We start from the raw sequence: 13,238 nt of genomic DNA on the forward strand, positions 1-13,238 counted from the left end.
CAAAGCTGTACCTTGCTGTAAGAGGGCTCCCCTTCAAGTACTTGGACTAAAAAAAACTCCCATTAACCTGTTTTTTTTTAAATTAAACTCTAGTGGAGAGGAACTATTTTCACTGTGAGTACAGTATTTAATGTATTTACATTTTCATATATACCGTAAAACCTCTTTCAACGACATGCCGTTCTATTTTTCAAACTTTCCCCTGTAGTGCCGTTCAATTAGAGGGTGCCGCTCTATTTTTCGACTAGCTTGTCAGAATTTTGAGAAGATGCGGTAAATTTTATGGATGAAAAGACAAACCAGGTAACATATACATATTTATTTAACAATAGGCACAAATACAAGGCGAATACTAATAATAATAATAATAATCGGACATAGGCTTTGTCATCATCATTGACTTGACAAAAAGCCTAATTGTCATCATACCCAGAAACTGCGTATGACAAAATTGGTAGTGCTTCTCCATAAGGTGCGTTTTCCCGGCAAAAGACCCAAATAAGTGATAATTTCGGACTCGTAATTTGGCATTTTGCCGTGATGGATATATCGCATCACCTTCTGGGCAGATCACTTACCTCTCACTGTGTTTCACTTACCTTCAGTAAGCCAGTAGGAGGCAGATCACCACCCAACATCTATTCATGTTACCTCACCCCAAAGTTATTACGCAGAAAGGATTGTGTGTCGTGTTACCGCAAGTTTAGAGTCCTGATGGATGTGGGGAAAAACTGTCCTTAAGCCTATTTGTCCGTACTTTGTGGGACCTATAGCATCTGCCAGAGGGCAGCAGCTGGAACAGATTGTGACCAGGGTGGTATGGGTCCCCGATGATGTTCCTGGCTCTGCTGAGGTATCAAGGGCTGGCAATGTTTTCCAGTGAGGTCAGAGAGCAGCCGACGATCTTTTGGGCAGTGTTAATCACTTTCTGCATGGCCTTTTTGTCTGCTAACGTGCTTCCAGCGTACCACATTGTGATGCAGTATGCCAGGATGCTCTCCACAGTGGCTCTATAGAAGGTTACCAGAAGCTTAGTGTTCAAGTTGTTCCTCCTGAGTACCCTGAGGAAATGGAGTCGTTTCTGGGCCTTCTTCACTACTGTGGTGTTTGTAGACCAGGAGAGCTTATCCGTGAATAAATTATCCCAAAATGTCCAAGAAGAGGGAAGTTGATGCAGACGGGAGACTATTTAAAAAACGATGGGAAGGCGAGTACTTGTTTGTGCTTCAAGGTGAAAAAACGGTGTCTTTTGTGTCACGAGGCGGTGTCGGTTATCAAAGAATACAACTTACATCTGCATTTTGACACGAAACACGGAGCTCGGTACGGCAAAACTGGTCTACAAGAAAAACAAGAACTTTCACAAGAATTAAAAGGCAAATTGCGGTTGCAGCAGAGTCTGTTAACGAAATCCACCGCCAAAATCAATGCAGCATTGAAAGCTAGCTTTCTAGGTTCCAAGTCCTTTTCGGAAGTAGCGTTTCTGAAGGAGTTGTAGTATATTGATACTATAACTGTTTAGTTGCATTAGGTTATACAGGTGTTTAAGCACCGCCACCTAGTGGCCATTGGGTAATATAGTGCGATAGTGTATAAGAAGCATCTCGCTCATCTGCCATTGAAAGTAAGTAAATTGCAGCCGTCAACCTTTTCCGGGGAGAACATTCCCTTGATGGGACAAGTGACTGTTAAGGCAAAATATGGAAACCAGAGTGGTGATCTACAACTAGTGATCGTAAAAGGTAACAGACCAGCCCTCCTTGGCTGTAACTGGCTCACAAGATTCAAACTAGACTGGGCAAGCATCTTCTCAGTTATACCAGCAGGGGGCTGTAACAACGCAGATGTGGAGGCAGTGTTGCAAAGACACAAAGCAGTGTTTTCTGGGGAGCTAGGCACTATTCGTGATTTTAAGGCCAACATTACAGTAAATCCAAATACCAAACCGGTCTTCAGGAAGGCCAGATCAGTGCCTTATGCACTAAAGAATGCAGTTGAGAACGAGTTAAATCACCTAAAAAAAGCTGGCATTATCTCAAAGATAGAACATAGTCAGTGGGCCGCGCCAATAGTAGCGGTACCCAAAGCAGACAAGTCGATTCGTATCTGCGGAGACTATAAGGTCACAGTAAATCAGAGTGTGGAAGAGGAGACCTCTCTACCACCAAACGTTGAAGACCTCTTTGCCACCCTAGCTGGAGGCACTCTTTTCAGCAAGTTTGACTTGTCACATGCTTACCAACAGCTGGAGTTAGAAAAAGACTCAGAAAAGTATTTGACAAAAAATACTCACAAAGGACTGTATGTGTACCATAGACTTTCATACGGAGTGTCCAGTGCGCCTTCTATGTTTCAGAATGTGATGGACCAGATCCTCCAAGGCTCGGATCACGTGACCTGTTTTTTGGATGACATATTGGTCACAGGGAAAACAAGAGCTGAACACCTGAGGAATCTGGAGGAGGTACTGAGCTGCCTGGAGAGCTATGGGGTGAGAGTGAAAAGAGCAAAATGTGGCTTCATGCAGGAGAAAGTAGAATACCTGGGGCATCTGAAAGATAAAGAGGGACTGCACCCCACTGAGACAAAAGTTGCAGCCATCGTTAATGCACCCCAGTCTACAAACGTCACAGAGCTAAGGTCTTTCCTAGGACTATTAAACTATTATGGTCGGTTCATGAAAGACCTGTCGACGGTGCTGGAGCCGCTACATCAACTGCTAAAGAAGGAAGTTGAGTGGAAATGGACTCCTGAATGTGCAGCAGCATTCAAAGATGCAAAAGAACAGTTAGTAAAAAAACTCAGTAGTAGTTCACTATAACCCCCCTCAAGAAACCCCTGAGATTAGCTTCAGATGCATCCCCTTATGGGATAGGGGCGGTCATGTCTCACATAATGGAAAATGGGGATGAGAAACCGATCGCATTTGCGTACATTGACAGAGGCAGAAAGTAAATACAGTTAGAGAAAGAGGCTTTGACTATAATTTTTAGCGTGACCAGATTTCATAAATATTTATATGGCCGCAAGTTCAGTTTAATAACAAATACACTGAACTTTATACACTGAAGTTCCGGGAACAGGAAGTGAGACTGGTAATGCGGTCTGTGAACACCAGGAAGGCTGCTGGCCCAGACGGAGTACCTGGGAAGGTGCTTAAAGCCTGTGCTGACCAGCTGGCTGGAGTCTTCACAACAATTTTCAATTGTTCCCTGCAACAATCCATCATTCCATCCTGTCTGAAATCTGCCACCATTATCCCTGTCCCCAAAAAGCCAACCATTGACAGCATGAATGATTATAGGCCTGTTGCACTCACGCCTGTGATCATGAAGTGTTTGAAAAGTTGGTAGCCCACCATATCAGGAATACAATCCCTCCCTCAATTGACCCTCACCAGTTTGCTTATAGAGCAAACAGGTCCACTGAGGATGCTATTGCCATTGCTCTACATACAGTACTGAGCCACCTGGAACACCTTGGGAACTACGTGAGGATGCTCTTCATTGACTATAGCTCAGCCTTCAACACCATAAAAGCGGAGATTCTAACTGACAAACTCTCCCACCTTGGACTATCCTCTTCCATCTGCTGCTGGATTAAGAACTTCTTAACCAACCGTCCACAAACTGTTAGACTTGGTCCCCACCTCTCTTCCTCCATTACACTGAGCACTGGCTCCCCTAAAGGCTGTGTACTGAGTCCTTTTCTGTACTCCCTGTACACATACGACTGTACACCCACCCACCAGTCTAACGCCATCATCAAATTCGCTGACGACACCACTGTGGTCGGACTCATCTCAGGAGGGGATGAGTCGGCCTACAGAGATGAGGTCAACAAACTGTATTCTTGGTGCTCGGTGAACAATCTCACACTGAACACCACGAAAACTAAAGAAATAATCCTGGACTTTCGCAAACACGGCGCAGATCTGGCCCCACTCCTCATAAATGGAGTATGTGTAGACAGGGTCCAGTCCTTTAAATTCCTGGGGTCCACGTCACGGATAAGCTCTCATGGTCTACAAACATCACGGCAGTAGTGAAGAAATGCTCAGAGACGACTCCATTTCCTCAGGGTACTTAGGAAGAACAACTTGGGCACCAAGCTTCTGATAACCTTCTATAGAACTACTGTAGAGAGCATCCTGGTGTACTGCATCACAGTGTGGTATGCTGGAAGCACGGCGGCAGACAAAAAGGCCATGCAGAAAGTGACTAACACTGCCAGAGGATTGTCGGCTGCTCTCTGCCCTCACTGGAAGACATTGCCAGCCCTCGTTACCTCAGCAGAGCCAGGAACATCATAGGGGACCCTTACCACCCTGGTCACAATCTGTTCCAGCTGCTGCCCTCTGCCAGACGCTATAGGTCCCACAAAGTACGGACAAATAGGCTTAAGGACAGTTTTTTCCCCACATCCATCAGAACTCTAAATTTGCGGTAACACAACACACATTCCCTTCTGAGGTAATATGAAAAGATATTTGGGTGGTGATCTGCCTCCTACTAGCTGACTGAAGGTAAGTGAAAGACAGTGAGAGGTAAGTGACCTGTATCCATAACAGCAGAATGCCAAATTACAAGTCCGTAACTATCACTTATTTAGGTCTTTTGCCGAGTAAACGCAGCTTATGGAGAAGCACCACCAATTTCGTCATACGCAGTTTCTGGGTGTGATGACAAGTAGGCTTTTTGTTGTTGATGATGACGACAGGGCCTATGTCCGATTATTATTATTATTACAAGCCCCTTCTTGCCATTTTAGGACCCAATTCTGAAATCCCCACTTTAACTGCCCTGCGAATGCAGCGCTGGGCGCTGAGACTGATGGCTTATGACTACAGTATAGAGTACAGAACGTCAGCAGAAAATGCCAACGCAGATGCGTTATCTAGACTGCCGGGGAAGGAAAAGGATAATACAGTGGAGGAAAACAACATATTTTATTTCTCAGTGGTGGATGAGCTTCCCGTGCAGGCTACAGAGATCGCACAGAGCACTCTCAAGGACCCAGTCCTATGCAAAGTACTGGAGTTGACTTGGTCTGGATGGCCAAGTCATAACAAGGACGAGAGACTGAAACCATACTTTTCCCGGAAAAATGAACTGTCTGTGGAACAAGGTTGCATATTGTAGGGAATTCGAGTTATAATTCCACCAGCACACCGAGAGCGACTACTGCATGATCTTCACCAAGGCCACCCTGGAGGATGCAGGATGAAGGCCTTGGCCAGGAGCTACTTGTGGTGGCCGCAGCTGGACAGTGAAATAGAACATACAGTACAACAATGTGAGGCCTGTCAGAGTGTGAGGAAACTACCAGCAGCAGCCCCTCTTCACTGCTGGCAGTGGCCGACTAGAGTTTGGCAGCGAATACATATTGACTTTGCAGAGAAAGATCAACACCACTTTTTAGTATTAGTGGTCAGTTATTCAAAATGGCTTGAGGTCATGCCAACAACCACAGCAGCCAAAATGATTGAGGTGTTGCGGAACATCTTTTCTTCCTACGGTCTTCCTGAGGAGATTGTTTCTGACAACGGTCCTCAATTCACTTCGCAGGAGTACAAGACATTCCTGCTGAGCAACGGAATAAAACAGACTTTGGTACCAGCTTACCATCCCCCTTCCAATGGAGCTGCAGAGCCAGCAGTTCAGACAGTGAAAGCATCACTGCTGAAACAAGTGCTCGAGGAAAAGAAACAAAATGTCACAATAACAATGCAGCACAGGCTAGCTAACTTCCTGATGTCATACAGGAGTACACCACACAGTGTTACAGGATGTGCACCAGCTGAACTGTTTCTCAAACCTCAAAACAGGACCAGGTTCAGCTTACTGAAACCAGATCTCGCTCGAGTGGTAGAAGCAAAACAACAAAAGCAGAAAGACTATCATGATAAAACCGCCTCCAAGCTGAGACATCTGTCTGAGGGTGACTCAGTCCTGATCCGGAATTTCCGTGGAGGATAGGAGAGGTGGACAAAAGGAACAGTGGAAAAGAGACTCGGACCATTGAAACATATGCAGACTAGAGACACATGTAACACCTTGACCAGGCTCAGTGGCCTGTGACAAGACAGTTACACCTGACAACTGAGCAGTCAGTTCCCCAGAGGTGCTTGGGGGCAGGTACCCAGTGAGAGAAAGAGCACCTCCTAAGCGTCTGAATTTGTGATCGGTCAGTTGTGAGGAACGTTGTTCCTAAAATAAGAGTTTCTGTTCATACAAAAATGTGAAAAAGAGTTCCAAACGAGTATATGAAATAGTGCTATTTCTGTATTTTAGACACAAAGCACGCACCATTTCATTAGACGCATATATATTATATATTTTATATGGATTAACATCGAAACGCAATAGCGCTGGCTACCGGAAGCACCTTATTTCCGGGTTCCGGTGCGCAGTGACTGCTGGGAAATATAGTTCTTGGGCGCTACACCCACACGCTAAAAACACGCTTTAAAAAGGCAACGGAAGCAAAACTGAGTTTGGTAGTGCTTTATTTGGACATTTTACAATTTATTCAAGTCATCATCACCTTCAAATCCCTCAAACTCCTCATCTTCTGTGTCAGAATTAAACAATTGCCCGAACGAGCCTTCCAAATAACCGGGTCTCCCCCTCTATTTGTTCTCAGAGTCACCGTAATTTCCATGTGGCTCCTTAGAAATTATGCCGGCTTTGGCAAAAGCTCGAACAACCGTGCAAGCGGACACATTCGCCCAGGCGGCAACGATCCATTGACAAATCGTAGCGTAAGAAGCCCAGCGCTGCCTGCCACTTTTCGTGAAGCTGTGTTCGCCAGCGATCATCCACTGCTCCCACGCCGCTCGTAACTTTGATTTGAAAGCCCGGTTGATGCCGATGTCCAGCGGCTGTAATTCTTTGGTCAAGCCTCCGGGAATGACAGCAAGCTCTGAGTTAGTTTTCATGATCTGGTTTTTAACCGTTGCTGAGTATACATCACGTAACCAGTCTCGGCGGCGTTCGTGACGTATATGTCAAGCGAGCAGATGGATTTTTTCACGGCTCGCCGTCTGTTTTGATTTTCAACTCTATGCGTGCTCATCTCACAGCAACGGTTAAAAACCAGATCATGAAAACTAACTCAGAGCTTGCCGTCATTCCCGAGGCTTGACCAAAGAATTACAGCCGCTGGACATCGGCATAAACCGGGCTTTCAAATCAAAGTTACGAGCGGCGTGGGAGCAGTGGATGATCGCTGGCGAACACAGCTTCACGAAAAGTGGCAGGCAGCGCCGGGCTTCTTACGCTACGATTTGTCAATAGATCGTTGCCGCCTGGGCGAACGTGTCTGCTTGCACGGTTGTTCGAGCTTTTGCCAAAGCCGGCATAATTTCTAAGGAGCCACATGGAAATGACGGTGACTCTGAGAACGAAGGAGGGGGGGGGGGGGGCTATTTGGAAGGCTCGTTTGAGTAATTGTTTAATTCTGACACAGAAGATGAGGAGTTTGAGGGATTTGAAGGTGATGACTTGAGTAAATTGTAAAATGTCTAAATAAAGTACAACCGAACTCAGTTTTGCTTCCGTTGCCTTTTTAAAACATGTTTTTAGCGTGTGGGTGTAGCGAGGAAGAACTATATTTCCCAGCAGTCACTGCGCACCCAAACCCGGAAATAAGCTGCTTCCGGTAGCCAGCGCTATCGCCAGCCGCTCGGCGCCCCCACGAGCGCTCCCGCTCGGTGCCGCTTGGCGGCGCTCACAAAGGGCGCTCCGCATTATAAGGCGCCCTGTCTATTTTGGAGAAAATTTTTGACTTTTATGCGCGCCTTATAGGCGTGAAAATACGGTAATAGTGAACTGAGTCAACTTTTATTTTGTTTCAGGTTTAATGTGTATATGCAGACAAATAATTGTAATCAAACTATTTGTTGGATGCCAAAACGTTTAAAGTTAAAAAATATTTCAAAGTTAAAGTTCATTTCATTCATTTTATTTCAAGGCTATGTGCAGCCTTTTTTGAATGCAACATGTCATACACTTACAGTTGTTGATTTTACAACAGCCCATTTTAATATATTATTTATTGTTATTTTTCTGAGTTATGAATGTTAATTTCTCTTAATTCACTTGGATATTCACCCTGATATTTGATCCATGATTGAAGGAGTCATGTGGGTTTCATATGCTGACAAATTATAAGGATATATGTTATAACAGAATAACAAGCAAACATTTTTTTCAATGTAACTAATACTCATGACTTAAATAAGTAATAAATTCAGTTATTTACCATGGAGTAGTTACGTTTTTTTTACATTATTTTACATTTATAAGTTACATCTGGCCCTTTGAGGACAGCCATTATGCTGATGTGGCCCTCTGTGAAAATGAGTTTGACACCCCTGGTCTTAGGCAGAACAGTCTTTAAACATGCTTTGTTGAAGTCACCGGCAACGATAAGGACTCCATAGGGGTGGACAAACTGCTGTTTGTTTACCATCGCTAGCAGGAGGCTAAGTGCTGTGCTAACGTTAGCATCCAGTAGGATGTAAAGAGCCATTACAATGACTACCGTTAGCGCCCTTGGTAGATAGAAGGGCCTGCACAGAACTGCCAAGAGCTCTAAATCAGGAGAACGGTGAGTGTTAATGATCCTACTGTTGCAGCACCACTCTTTGTGTATGTATAGATATTTTGTCCATAAAAGTTATGAACAGAATCGCTGACAGGGCAGCCCTGTTGGAGTCCAACCCCCACTGGAAATGGATCCGACTTGGTGCCGGCTACCCAGACGAGACCCCCCCATCAGGGGTTCTGGGAGACACGGTCGAATGCATTCTAGTCCATAAAGCATGCGTAGACTGGTTGGGCAAATGCCGATGCCCCCCTCCCCCCGAGAAACCCGCTGAGGGTGTAGAGCTGATCCATTGTTCCATGGCCAGAACGAAATCACACTGCTCCTTTTGAATCCAAGATTCGACCTCCCAGTGGACCCTCCTCTACAGTACCCCAGAATAGACCTTCCTGCGGAAGCTGAGTGTGTTTCTCCTATAATTGGAACACACCCTCCAGTCCCCCTTTTTTAAAAAGGGGAACCACCACCCCTGTCTGCCAATCCAGAGGCACTGTCCCCAATGTCCACGCGAGGTGGCAAAGGCATGTCACCCAAGACAGCTCCACAACATCCAGAGCGTTTGGAAACTCCAGGCGGATCTTATCCACCCCCGGGGCCTTGGCACCAAAGAGCTTTTTAACCACCTCAGTGACTTCGACCCCACTTGTGAAATATGAATTGTATTCTTATATTTAATCTTGCACCCTTCTGCACTCATGAATTTAGTCACTAGAATAGAATTTTTACTGACACCTACAGGTCAAGGCCTGTCATCACTTTGTATATAACACACCCCTTTCGTGTTCCCGCCTAAAGTTTGTCTCCGCCTAACTTCTATTAAATACCATCACCGACCGAGCGGACGGCGTATCTGGTTGGGGGACCTCGGCGTGGACGCTAGCTCTGTCCGTCCGCTGCCCCCTTCTTAGGAAGGGTGGGGGCTAGCCAAGAACAAAGGAAGCAGAGCGAGCAGCGACCATTTTGAGAGCGGTCGAAATGGGGCCTCCCTTCCAGATAACCTCCTTCGGCCGGGAGTCAAAAACTACCATGTGTTTTGCTGCTTCCTCTGTATGAAGATTATTGTCGAGGCAACCCAGCTTTGACACAACTGATCAGAGTCCATCCCAAAGCCCCCTGCTCTGCTTTCTCATGGGAAGACGTGTCAGGGGAGTTGGTCTTCAAATGATTACCGATTCAGGTAAGCAGCGCCCAAGCCCCATTATAGACTGTGTTGATGGTGCACGGATATCCCCTCCTGAGACGTCAGATGGTGAACCAAAATTTCCAAGTCGTTGTTCCATGGCCTCACCGAACTCTTACCATGCCGCCTGGTACCCGTCAGCTGCCTCCGGAGTCCCGTGGGTCAAAAATGCCTGATAGGACTCCTTCAGCCTGAGGACATCCCTTACCACCAGTGTCCACCAGCGGGTTCTGGGGTTGGCGCCACGACAGGCACCCACCACCTTGTGGCTGTAGCTCTGGTCTGCCACCTCAGCAATAGAGGCGAGGAACATGGTACGACATCCTTCCCCATCATCAGAGCCAGCTCACCACCAGGTAGTGATCGGTTGACAGCTCCGCCCACTCTCTCTAACCGAGTATCCAAAACGTGCGGCCGCAAGTCCGATGACACGACTACAAAGTCAATAATTGAATGCGGCCGAGGGTGTCCTGTGCCAAGTGCACATATGGACACCCTTATGCTTGAACATTGTGTTCATTATTGTCAATCCAGGGTGAAATCCAACAATAGAACACCACTCGGGTTTAACCTTATTCATTCATTCAGTTTCTGAACCGCTTAATCTTCATTAGGGTCGCGGGTGGTGCTGGCGCCTATCCCAACTGACTCCAGGCCAGAGGCGGGGGACACCCTGAATCAGTGGCCAGATGATCGCAGGGCACAAGAAGATGGACAACCATGCACACTCATACCCATACCTAGGGGAAATTTAGTGTCCAATCAGCCTACCATGCATGTTTTTGGAATGTGGGAGGAAACTGGAGTACCCAGAGGAAGCCCACGGAGACCCGGGGAGAACATGCAAACTCCACACAGGTGGACCGACCTGGATTTGAACCCAGGAGCCTAGAGCTGTGAGGCCGACGCACTAACCACTCATACATCTTTAACCTTATGTAAAAAATAAAAAAAACAAAAAAATAAACATTGGAATATATATGCATCATATTGCATACAATGTATACCTAACAGAATGGGCACGTAATCAAATGGTTATTTACAAAAAGAGTTAAAACACTAATCCTATAAATTTTAATCAATGAAACTACAATCTACGTACGCTAAGTGCAAAAAAATAACCAACTGCGCATGTGCGTAACTGTGCTATGCGAATGTATTACGACACCAGTTTAAGGATAAGGATACAGAAGGGTTTCTAGTCCTTGTCACATTTCCCTTGTGGCTAAACATAAAATTCATTGGATATTTTTGTGGTTGAAAACAAATGAATACAAAGTTTTTATTTTATTTTAATTACAAACAAGGTTTAAGAAATAAAATTTCACGGGAACCCTCATTATTTTGAAATAATTCACTCCATATCAGAAGAGTCCAGTTCATTAAGGAATCTCTGACACTTCGCCATAAGGACTTTGATACTTTCTGCAACCAGGACATTTGGGGGCAGGATTCCTGTCGACTCCACAGAAACTGTTTCAAAAGAAAAATAAATTAAAGACAATTCAATATCAGTAGAGATTATTTCAAAAATATACATGTACAGTGCATTGCTAAAGTATTCGGCCCCCTTGAACTTTTCAACCTTTTGCCACATTTCAGTCTTCAAACAACGATAAAAAATTAAAACTTGTCAAGAATCAACAATCAAGAAGTGAAACAATTATTTTTTAACACCTATACACCTGTAAAGTGGGCCATGCAATATTATTCGGCCCATTGCATTACTTTGTAGCACCACCTTTTGCTGCAACTACAGCTGCAAGTCACTTGGGGTATGTCTCTATCAGTTTTCTACATTTAGAGACTGAAATTCTTGCCCATTCTTCCTTGCAAAACAGCTCATGCTCAGTGAGGTTGGATGGAAAGCGTTTGTGAACAGCAGTTTTTAGCTCTTTCCACAGATTCTCAATTGAATTCAGATCTGGACTTTGACTTAGTCATTCCAACACCTGGATACATTCATTTGTGAACCAATCCATTCTAGATTTGACTATGTTTTTGATTATTGTACTGTGGGAAGATAAATATCCATCCTCGTCTCATGTCTTTTGCAAACTCCAAAAGGTTTTCTTGCAGAATGGTTCTGTATTTTGCTCCATTCATCTTCCCATCAATTTTAACCATCGTCCCTTTCCCTGCTGAAGAAAAGCAGGCCCAAACCCTGAGGCTGCCATCACCATTTTTGACAGTGTGGTTGTTGTGTTCAAGGTGATGAGCAGTGTTGCTTTTATGGCAAATATATCGTTTTGCACTATGGCCAAAAAGTTCGATTTTGGTTTCATCTGACCAGAGCACCTTCTTCCACATGTTTGGTGTGTCTCCCACGTTTTTGTGGCAAACTTTAAATGAGACTTATGGATATCTTTGAGAAATGTCTTTTTTCTTGCCACTCTTTCACAAAGGCCAGACTTGTGCAGTGTATGACTGATTGTTGTCCTATGGACAGACTCTCCCACCTCAGTTATAGATCCCTGCAGTTCATCCGGAGTGATCATGGGCCTCTTGGCTGCATCTTTGATCAGTCTTCTCCTTGTTCGAGGTAAAAGTTTAGAGTGAATGGTATGTCTTGGTAGATTTGCAATGGTCTCATACTCCTTCCATTTCAATATGATTCCTTGCACAATGCCCCTTGAGATGTTTAAAGCTTGGGAAATCTTTGTATCCAAATCTGGCTTTTAACTTTTCCAAAACAGTACCTCACATCAGCCTGGCATGTCCCTCGGTCTTCATGATGCTCTCTTGACTTTAAACAGAACCCCGAGACTATCACAGAGCAGGTGCATTTATACGGAGACATGAGTATACACACAGTTCGATTCTATTTATCATCATCAGTCAAGAGTGGATCATTCAGAGATCCTGAACTTATGGAGTGAGTTTTCTCCACTGTAAGTAAAGGGGCCAAATAATATGGCACGCCCCACTTTTCAGATTTTAAATTTTGTTCCACTTCATGATTGTCCCACTTGTTGATTCTTGACAAAAAATAATAATTTTATATCTTTGTTTAATGCCTGAAATGTGGCAAAAGGTTGAAAAGTTTAAGGTGGCCGAATACTTGCTAAAGGCACTGTAAATCAAAAGAGCCACAGTGCACATAATAAATGTCATGTACTGTTATTAAAAAAACCTTATATACACGCACGCACGCAAACGTGCAGACATATATATCCTCCTGACCACTAGTAGTACCAATTTTTCCACTGTAGAGTTTGTAAACCTAAATATCTCCCACCCAGCGCATCCAATCGCATTAACATCTTTTGTGCTCTGTAGAGGACATTCAGAGCTTTCCAGATACCAAATTTGTTTTGCAGTATTCCAATTACTTTGCATAAATTGGGGAATTTCAAAATAAATGTCATTGGACAACATTTTTTTCTGTTAGTCAGGAAGATACATGCAGTCGTACCTCAACTTAAGAAATTAATTGGTTACAGAACTT

General features: G+C 44.6%; 1 protein-coding gene across 2 annotated transcripts in view; it reads right to left on the bottom strand.

Annotated features, from left to right (window-relative positions):
* Nucleotides 1-11,058: 11,058 nt before the first annotated feature.
* Nucleotides 11,059-13,238, bottom strand: part of polr1c (RNA polymerase I and III subunit C) — a 91,182-nt gene continuing 89,002 nt past the window's right edge. For both annotated transcript variants that reach the window (XM_077612959.1, XM_077612961.1), the window contains one exon: nucleotides 11,059-11,263. In XM_077612959.1, coding sequence (XP_077469085.1) covers nucleotides 11,145-11,263 — 119 coding nt within the window. In that variant the 3' untranslated portion in view covers nucleotides 11,059-11,144. The remainder of the gene's footprint in view (nucleotides 11,264-13,238) is intronic.

The sequence above is a fragment of the Stigmatopora argus genome, chromosome 11 (genome assembly GCF_051989625.1).
Source record: "Stigmatopora argus isolate UIUO_Sarg chromosome 11, RoL_Sarg_1.0, whole genome shotgun sequence".
NCBI lineage: Eukaryota > Metazoa > Chordata > Actinopteri > Syngnathiformes > Syngnathidae > Stigmatopora > Stigmatopora argus.